This window comes from Hoplias malabaricus, chromosome 7 (genome assembly GCF_029633855.1).
Source record: "Hoplias malabaricus isolate fHopMal1 chromosome 7, fHopMal1.hap1, whole genome shotgun sequence".
NCBI lineage: Eukaryota > Metazoa > Chordata > Actinopteri > Characiformes > Erythrinidae > Hoplias > Hoplias malabaricus.
This window is the reverse complement of record NC_089806.1, coordinates 27,122,803-27,133,608: the sequence shown is the minus strand read 5'-3', so window position 1 is coordinate 27,133,608 and position 10,806 is coordinate 27,122,803. Positions and strand designations below refer to the sequence as shown.

General features: G+C 37.5%; 1 protein-coding gene across 1 annotated transcript; it reads right to left on the bottom strand.

The window, feature by feature from the left end:
- Positions 1 to 1,195: 1,195 nt before the first annotated feature.
- Positions 1,196 to 2,742, bottom strand: LOC136701477 (C-C motif chemokine 4-like). The gene is made up of 3 exons (XM_066676036.1): positions 2,563 to 2,742; positions 1,999 to 2,110; positions 1,196 to 1,570 (listed from the first exon to the last, which is right to left on the bottom strand). Exons 1-3 carry the CDS (start codon positions 2,630 to 2,632, stop codon positions 1,429 to 1,431), a joined length of 324 nt encoding a protein of 107 aa, XP_066532133.1. The 5' UTR covers positions 2,633 to 2,742; the 3' UTR covers positions 1,196 to 1,428.
- Positions 2,743 to 10,806: the final 8,064 nt, after the last annotated feature.

The window sequence follows — 10,806 nt, the reverse complement described above, 5'->3', positions numbered from 1 at the left end:
TCCAGTTCAGCGTCGTGGTGGGTCCAGAGCTTACCTAGAATCATTGGGCGCAAGGCAGGAATACACGCTGGAGGGGGTGCCAGTCCTTCACAGGGCAACACACATTCACTCACACACTCACATCTATGGACACTTTTTGACCCATGCTGCCCATGACCCATTTAAATGAGCACTAATCTAAGTGTGCACCGTAACAGACTGTAAGCACATTTGTAAGTTGCTCTGGATAAGAACGCCTGCTAAATGCTGTAAATGTAAGAGCTCATAAAGGGAAAGAAAAAGTATCAATTAAAGTGTTCATTAGACACTATGCATTATTGTAATTGTAATACACGTTAAAATTACAAATTATTAAAAATTATTGCTTTTACATGCAAAAAAGTGTCAGACTATAGATTTAAAAATAATTTCACAGTATTCTAGTACACGGTTATCACAAGGCATATTTTTCTTTAAATTCCATTTCAAACTGTGAATGATACATGAGAGTCTGAGTCAACTCTTCAGTGTCTGTACTCAAGTTTAGAATTTCTGAAGTAGAAAGAATGAGTCAAATCTCAAGTCTTAGAGGTGCAGGTCGTCATTTCTTGTCAAGGTTTATTGTCTCAGATTGTACTTAGCAATTCAACTAAACCCATTTTTGTTTCTTTCTTTGGAAACAAGGTAAACTTAATAAATCTGAAAAAAGTGAGGGTTTATGTTCTCTATTTTTTATTCAAAGATTCTGGTTAGTGTTAGTTTAAGTACTGATGGGTTTGCAGGTCTAAGCTTATTTCTGCATTTTGTTCGACTTTGTTGTCTGGCGGGACTGAACAAAATCTTGACATTTTTCGATTCAGCAGGGAAGGAGAATGATGCCACCTACTGACAGGAAAAACACAGTGCTCACTTCATTTATTATTGTTATTACTCCAAACTCAGGAAAAGTTTATATGTTTCTTTTCTTTATAATATAATCTGAATATATATTTTGTCTTTTATACTGTTTCATAATGGATGTCATTTTATTCATCCACCTGGAATATTTAATTAATTAAAATATATACTGTGGATATGTGGGATTAAATAAAAGTACACAGTTAACTTACCATGTTAGATATACAAGGATTTGTCCTGACAGCAAAAATCTGCTCAAATAAACATTTACCAAATAAATCTTGAAAAGAAAATGTTTTATTTTTTTTCTTATTCCAGATATAAATGACAGAAAAAATAGAAAAAGGCATAATTCAAATTAGAATTAATCACAATGTTTTCAACTTTTTTTTAAAGATATAAATAAAGCTTATGGATAATTCAGAAAAATAAAAAGTGCTGCAGAACAAAGGTTTTATATCACATTATCAGTTATGATGATGTTTGAGGTTAAAAAATAAACAAAACAGGTTTGACCAAGCACACAGTTTATGGAATATTAATCTTTTAGCTTTAATCTGAAGGACTGCTGTTTCCAGGAGGTGTTAGAGTGGTGGTGGCATTAAGCATGCGGTTTTTCACGATGCGCATCAGTCTCTGAACCCATGGTTGAGCTGGATCAGCACATCTTTCCATCTGCTTGTTGGTGTGGAATCTGTGCAAGAAAAAGTAATCTTATTACACACTAAATTGTCATAAGCTTCTGGACATTGCTTTTGTTCCAGCATTGCTTCTGAAATTAAGGTTTATATGTAGTTGTCTCCCTTCACTTCAGTAAAAGTCTACGCTTTTCCAAAGACTGATACAGGAACATTGTTGTGAAGATTTACTTACATTTAGCCATAAGAGCTCCACCGTTAAAGAAAACACAGTTCCACTATACAACCATTTAATAATAGGGCGTTTTAAAGGCCTCTGGCCAATATTTGGTATTGGACATTGTGACATTAGGAGTATATCTCACATTTCATTTTATATTTTTCTCTGGAGATTTAAGTGTACAGTCTGCAGCTTAAGGTAACTTTGAACGTATTCTAAGACTTTGAACGTATTCTGCATAGGAATAGATAGAAAAGTACTTACATGATGCCTGGCATCTTGCATGAAGGACTTGTTGTCTCAAAACGCTCCACAAGAATTGCAGGGATCTTTGCATTCATGTGGCTGAAGCAGCACTTTTCTGGCTCATGACTGCCTGTAAAACCAAAAATGTTAAAATTTAATATACAAAAATATACAATAAACATATAATACAGAAAAACTCAAAGTTTTAAGTTTAACATTAAAAGCGCTGAAGTTGATGATAGTGACATTGTTTAGTAATGATTCACTCAGATATATATTCAGTCAGATATTGTGTTATTGTTCTAAGTAAAAGCATCTCAAGATCATCTCTGGATAACATTTCTGCACAAATTAATGCACAATACTAATATTACATTTTAAAACATTTACAGAATAAACATTTTTGGGGAACTCTTTTGTGGATACATTTCCTACTATTTTAAATGCATTATATGAATGAAATTTGTGCTAAAAATGGAAGGAAATATGCCATAATTAAATTTGCTCACATAGAAAACCAACTGAATATGCAAAATGAGCAGACAGGATTTTAAAATACACATATGCATGAATAAAACTTACTCTGACAAAGAGTGAGTGAGCAGTAGGCAAAGAGAAGAACAGCAATGGTGGTGATGCAGTAGGTCTTCATGATTGAATCTTCTCAGACACTGAACAAGTTCTTTAGCAGCAGCTTCTGATCACCTTCTTCTCGGGGCTCTGATTTATAATGGTCACCTTCCGGAGCGGGATTTTACAATTTCCACTGAACACACCTCTACCTTTTCTACTGGGGAAATTGTGACATTGCTCTCACTGGGGAAAGAACCGTGATGTGGTCCACAATGCTAGAACTTCCTGTTCAAACCCCCTCCTCATCTACACACAGCTTACTAATGGAAAACACCTTCAACTTGATCAAACTCACTTAGGGCTCAGACTTATTCAAGTTATTCAGATACCCACGAGATGCATTTGCACCTTTTCTTTCAGAAGACTTAACCTTATTTTAATTGCCTTAATTTTTTTTAAAAACCTTAATTTTTAGAACCAGAAGACCAAAAAACCCAACTCCACCTGAAGAAGTGCATAGCCAGAAACATCACACTACACAATGTAAATGTTGGGTGCAATTTCAGGACATATTTATTACAGGAGGGTATTAAACAATATACATCTGCAGTTTTATCAAGAATTTTCAGGTAATACTGTCCTGATAGCAATACCTGTTATTGTGCTGTCTATCCTGTCTCTAGTTAAAATTCTTGAAAAGAATTTGAACCCAAAGATTTATGGCTGGTTTGCTTTTACTCATAGTTGTTGTCTTATACATATGAAAAGCAGTCTAAATTGTGTGATTATTATCAAAATTCTGTCTTCAAAAATAGGTAGAAAATCAGAAAATAATAATAAAGCAATATAATCATAAGAGACCTGCATTACAGCGATTGTATCACAGAGAAGAGTTTTTTTGGCAGTACATGAAGTAGAGTGCTTACAACTCCTTTTTAAAATTGCATTAACAGTCACTTGTTTATATTAAATAGCGGCCAGCATGAAATATAATATAATACACCCATTTTCAATTCATAAATGTATTTATAAAAACCATTCATAATAAACTACTCCTCCCTCACGTAATGTAGTCTGTTAATGTCCTGTACTGGGCAAAACGCAAAGGTTTAACTACAGTAATATGACGTAGCAAGTCTATGAAACAAAGGCCCATCCACATGGATAAGTTTATCTTTAAAACTGAGTTTTTCCTCTCTCCATTTTTATAAATATCTCCCTTCAGATGAATATGAAAATGGCTGCATTATCATGCAGGTGCAGTAAGGGCCCATTGTACCACTGAAGGCATCAAAAACATCATGATGCATTAGAGGAACACAAGTTTAATCTCAAATCACCCCATGCTTCCTATGTAGTGCACTACACAAGTCATGAAATTACTAAATCTAGATCTTAATAATGCATTATATATTTCTACTACAGTATCATTTATATTCATTCATATTTGGGAATATGAAGTCTAGTGATAGCTGAATGTAACGACTTCACTATATATGGAGGTATTAGCATTTCAGCCAGACACATGCATGCTGTGTGATATTAGCGTTTCTGCAGTAACAACGCCATTTAAAAAAATTTAACCTTAGAGTGTTTTTGAAAACCTGTTTTCAGTGACCTAAAAAAGTTTGTGGATGGGAGACCAAAACACAGACAAAAGCCTGTTTTTAAAAATAAACTGATCTGTGTCAATTTTACCTTTCCCGGTCCCTGCTGTAAGTCAAACTAACAAACCACTGTAATGTGGCACAGCATTTTTTGCTGCCATACATCTCCAGGATTTCAAGATCCTGGGCCTGACCTTTGCTTCTGTTTGTCTGTCTGTCTATCCATGTCTTTGGTATTGTCAGGACCGAGGTGGACTGACTGAGGCGGACGCACACGCTAAAACACAATGGACTTTTATTTAAACAAAATATAACAAAACAGAGACAGACTTGAATAACACAAAACGAAGGTGGAGAGCAAACCGAAGCAAGGAACAGATGAGATAAACAGACTAGTGAGCATAACGAAGCTAAGAACAGACGAGACAAACAGCCTTGGGAGCAAACGAATGTGACGCGAGGAACAGACGAGACAAAACGACTTGTGCAAAACAAATGTTCAACAACAGGAAGTGACACAAGGGAACTTAAATATACAACACAGACAAGGGACACCTGGAACAGATAATGAGGAGGCAGGATTACAAAGGAGACACTGACGAGGAAGAGGAACTAAGGCGGGACTAGAGCGGTGACAAGGACAACAACAAAGAGCCATGTGCTACGTGAGCACATGGTGAGAACAACAGACAAGACAGGGCCAGGGCGTTTATTGGCTATAATATTATCTAAACATAAAGTGGACATTATATACATTAAATACAACATTTTGAAGATACCCTTTATGATTAATCAAGTCAGCTACTTTGAAGTACACTTATTGTGGACACAAATGTTCATTTGCACACTCACATAATCACTCATTATGATCACAACAGAAAAGAATAAAATGAAAAGGGTTTTTCTTGAGCAAATGTACACAGGCCTCAAGTCAGCATGTACTGAACTGTAACTATGGCCTTTTAGAGTGATGGAGCATAATTCAGTACATTTGTGATGACTTGAAGAAGTGATCCAAAAATAATCAGCCAAAATCTGCACACTCTCATAGAAGTACATTATAGGTAAATGGACATTTAAAGGTATGACAGTGGTTCTAAAGTTCAGTTTTGCTCCCTAAAGGTGCATTATATTACCTTCTCCAGAATGAAAGGTTGATATTTGTAATCTTTCATTATATAATTGTAAAATATAACAACATAAGTCCTGGACATGAAATGGGGTATGAAATGTATGAACTTTAAAATCTACAGTTACATGTACCCTTGAGGATACCACCACAATGACAATTGTTCTAACAGTGTACCTAATCAAAAATCCTCATGGTTATTGTCTTGGCTAAATTCCAACAAATCATCACAGAAATGTTACAGAACCTTGTGCATTGTCTTCCATAAAGAGTAGAAGCTGTTGTTACAATTCAACACATTACCCAATCAAAACGGACATATTTATACATATTAATTTTCTGTACAGCATTATATGTGGGGAAAATAAGGGTCTTAATCTGAAAGCCTCTTTTGTTAATATTGCTCAGTCAATTCATGTTAAATCATTAATCTCCAAAAATAAACACATTTGTATATTGTGGTCTGATTTCATGCATTGCAGTAGAAATAACAGTTACAGAATAAGTAACTTTTTGTGAGCTTTGCAGACAGTTACTGGGTTTTACACACTGGGTTTTTCACAGCTTTTCTTGAGCATGAGCCTGGGGTCTGAGGGAGGAAGTTAGAACGTGGGTGCTTTAGCTGTGGGTGATTTCAGAGAGGAGGTGGGACTCTAGATGTTTTTGTGGTTAACACTTTGCACACAGAGTAATCTGACCTCAATCTCCAACTTCTACAGATGATACTTGAACAGACTCATTTGAACGGATGTGGCACAGTCATTATCAGAAATTTCTCTGATCTCGTGTGATGAGTTTGGAATGTTTAAATTGTTAGATTGTATTCATATGTAAAGTATTTTAAATACAACTTGCTATAATCTGAATCAAAATACATGGCAAGCTGTAAATACAGAAACATAGAAACACCTCCTGCATTTACTTTTTGATGGAATAAAAGAACTTGCTTCAAACTGTAAGAATTCAGTAAACTCATAATTGAAATCCACTGGTGTATGAAATTTATATATATATATATATATATATATATATATTAAATATTAAACTTTAATGTGTTGTTCAGTGCCTCAGTGCCTGCTTAGAAATTTAACTTGTACTAACAAATTAATGGTGGTACGGTGAAATATTATGATTGTCTAAACAGGTAATATATAAGTGTTGAAATCTGGTGTATGTATTACTTGCTTTTTAAAATGTATATACATTTTATTTGTTAAAAAAAAAAAAAAAATCCAGGATCACTGTTCTCTAACGACTCTGAATGGAAGGTGGGTACCTGCCAGTAATATATACCTGCAAGTAAAATTATATACATTTCATTTATTCATTCATTGTCTGTAACCACGTATGTAGTTCAGGGTTGCAGTGGGTCCAGATCCTACCTGGAATCATTAGGCGCAATACACCCTGGATGGTGTGTTAGTCCATCTATGGGCACCATACACTCACACCTATGGACACTTTAAAGTAGCCAGTTCAATATGTGTTTTGTACTGTGTGAGGAAACCAAAGCACCAGTAGGAAACCCACACAGACACATGGAGAACCCGCCAAACTTCTCACAGACAGTCACCTGAGGTGGGGGGGCTCAAACTCAGAACCCCTGTAACCCTGGCGCTGTATGACTGTGATAGTGACCTAGTTTGAAACCTCCTGCTGTGGGAGCACTGACCACATGGTCGAATGTACACTAAGAAATAAGAATAAAGGAATCAGAGGTCAGAGATATTAAACATAAATATAAAATTAGGCAAATCATTTTACAGCCTCAGACAGAAAACCAACAAATAGAAAGCCTAATCAAACACAAAATGGAAGAAACAGAATACTACAGGACAGCTTGAAATCCTTATGACTAGAGTACACCTACTTAGATTCAAACAGCAGCTCAGGAGCCACTACTCAGTGGTACAATGAATAAAAATGGAAAAAATCCAAAACAAATAACCCAAGGTCAATATGTAACAAGAATATAACAAAACAGTGCAGAAATGCCATCATCTAAATCAATCAACTGTAACCAGTAATACCTGGGTGCCTGGAACTACAGGACATTCATTCTTTTATTCATATTCTATAATTACTTCATTCTGATATTTGGATTATAGCATATCAAGAGCCTATTTGGGATCCTTGGGTGTCAGGATTAAATCTTCACAAGGCCCTAGTACATCACAGGAAAGTGTTAATAATGTTCAAGGATACTTGACCTATCTTGCATTGAGCTTACCTGAAACAAACTGATGCACAGAACAAAATGTGTCTTGCTTTCATTAGTTTACATAGAGCTTGTGTACACCTTTAACATGTTCATATCGAGATTGTATCTTGTAACTGACCTGATATTTTGGTATTTTCATTATTGTAAATTTTATCATAAGTGTTTATTATTTTGCTGCAGCAGTGACGCAGCTGATGCTTTTATTTTGAAAGGTCGTAGATCGACTGTCTAAAAAACGCGCCAGCAGTGCGAACTCAGGGGTGCAGAGAGAAGGTGTGCTCCACGGTTAAAGTTGGAAAACTTTAACTGGAGGCTACAACTTCCCAGAAATGATTGAACTCCCTCCTGCTTACACTAAAGACTGTATACCTGTTAATCGCTCCCACATTCCTTCCTGTGAAACGGCAAGGCGATGGAATCATCTTAAGGCAATAGTGAATGAGATTCCTCCACAGCTAGAATGTGAAGTTGGGCTTTTAATTGGCTACAATTGCTCCAAGGCATTAACTCCACAACAGGTAATCTTAGGAGGAGAGAACGAACCCTATGCAGTCCGCACAGCACTAGGCTGGAGTATTGTAGGCCCTACTTCATCCCACAATGATTCTTTTAGCATGTCTGCTGTGTGTCACAGAGTCACGGTCAAGGAGCTTCCTTTAATGACTCCAGCTGATGCAGTCAAGGTTCTCGAGTATGACTTTAAGGATGATAACAAGGATAACAGATCAGTGTCTCAAGATGACATTCTCTTTCTGAATACACTGAAGGAAGGCATTTACAAAAACAATGAAGGACATTATGAAATGCCACTTCCTTTTAAGGAGAGACCCCTCTTACCAGATAATAAGCAAATGGCCACTGTACGACTTCAAAGCCTCAAAAAGAAACTGTTGAAAAACCAAAGGTACAAGGAGCAATATGTCAAGTTCATGAGTGAAGTCACAGAGAAGGGTGAGGCTGAGGAAGTGTACAGTGAGGCAAAGGAAGTGTACAGTGAGGCAAAGGAAGGAGAAAAGTGGTATATTCCCCACCACGAAATATATCATCCCCAAAAACCAGACAAACTCAGAGTGGTTTTTGTGACGAAATACAAAGGTAACAGTCTCAATGATCATTTGCTGTCAGGGCCCGATTTGTTGAACAATCTAAACGGCGTTCTACTTAGATTCAGACGGCATCAAGTTGCTTTGTTATGTGACATTGAAAAAATGTTCCACCAATTTCATGTGTATGAAGCTGATAGAGACTATTTAAGATTTTTATGGTGGAAAGATGGCAACCTGGACACTGAGCCTCAGGAGTTTCGAATGAAAGTTCACCTGTTCGGCGCCACATCCTCACCAGGGTGTGCCAATTATGGATTAAAACATCTGGCGAAAGAAAATGAGACACAGTTTCCTCTTGCGTCTCAGTTCATAATGAAGGATTTCTATGTGGACGATGGTGTAACAAGCATTGCAAGCATCAAGGAAGCTATTCAGCTTGCTCAGGAGGTCCAGACACTCTGTGCATCAGGTGGCCTCAGACTGCACATGTTTGTAAGTAATGACAGAACAGTTTTAGAAAGCATTCCACCATCCGAACGTGCCTCCTCACTGCAAGCATGTGACCTAGCATTAAATGACTCGAAGATTGAAAGAGCACTAGGCATTCATTGGCACATAGACTCAGACACACTCAGGTTTCGCTTTCTCCCCAACGACCAACCTGCTACAAGGAGGGGCATCCTATTTATGGTTGCATCTCTTTACGACCCATTGGGATTCATCTCCCCCTTCGTACTCACAGGCAAAAGAGTGCTTCAAGAGACATGCAAACAAGGCACAAGTTGGGATGATCCCCTTCCTAGTGAACAAAAGCCAGCGTGGGATAACTGGAAAGACGGCTTAAAGAACTTGGAGAAAATCGCAATACCACGCTGTTATGTTCCTAAAGACTTTGGCCAAATAGTAAAAACAGAATTGCATCATTTTTCGGATGCAAGCTTGTATGGTTATGGTCAATGTTCTAATTTAAGACATGTAAGCAAAGATGAGAAAGTGCATTGTATTTTAGTTACAGCTAAGGCCCGAGTTGCTCCCATTAAAGTAATAACAGAACCAAGACTCGAACTGACAACTGCTGTTGTCTCCATTACTACATCAATAACGAAGCACGTCGGTTTCACACATTTGTCTCCAATATAGTTCAAAAGATAAGGCTCAACAGCTCCCCCCAACAGTGGAGATATGTTTCTTCTGAGCAAAATCCAGCGGATATGGCCTCCAGAGGTTCAAGTGCAAGTGAACTCATGACATCAAACTGGTTCCAGGGGCCACAGTTTCTGTGGAACAAAGAAATCCCTACAGCTGCAGAGATTGACATGAATGTGCCACTCGGAGATCCAGGGGTTAAAAAGGTACATGCACTAAACACACTCGGAGTGCAGCAGAAAAGTTTATCAGACAAGTTGACAAGGTTTTCCTCATGGTACAAAGCCATTCAAGCCATAGCTTGATTGATTCGCTGTGCCAAGAAAGATAAAACAACAGGCCACAGTACAGTACAGGAAAGACAAAATGCACAGTGTGTTGCTCTAAAGGACATACAAGCAAATGAATATGCAGAGGAGATAAAGTTGCTCAAACATGGAAAGGCACTTACTCTCAAAAGTAAACTATTTCAAATGGACACTTTTCTTGATAGTGATGGACTCTTTAAGGTGGGAGGAAGGCTCCAAAATGCTTCATTCTCCTCCACACTGAAGCATCCATTATTAGTTCCCAAGGGTCACCATGTCACTCAACTAATCATCGCCCATTATCACAGCAAAGTGCAACACCAAGGGTAAGGACTGACAATCAACGAGATCAGGTCAAACGGAATTTGGATTCCATGCATCAACAAAGCCGTGGCAAAATTTATACACCAATGTGTAAAATGTCGCAGGCTCAGAAGAGGCACAGAGGAACAGAAAATGTCCCCAAAACAGTGCTTAGAGCCATCTTCACCATTCACATTTTGTGGAATGGACTGTTTTGGTCCTTTTCTAACCAAACAAGCTCGCAAAGTGCACAAATGTTATGGACTTATTTTTACATGTCTTTGTTCCAGAGCTATTCACATAGAAATGTTAGACGACATGACTACGGATGCCTTTATCAATGCAATCCGCTGTTTTATAGCCATAAGAGGAGCAGTCAGTGAAATAAGGTGTGATCAAGGAAGCAACTTTGTCGGAGCTAAAAACGAACTGCAGGAAGCTTTGAAACAAGTGGACTCTAACCGCATTACCACGTTTCTGGCCGAGAAACAGT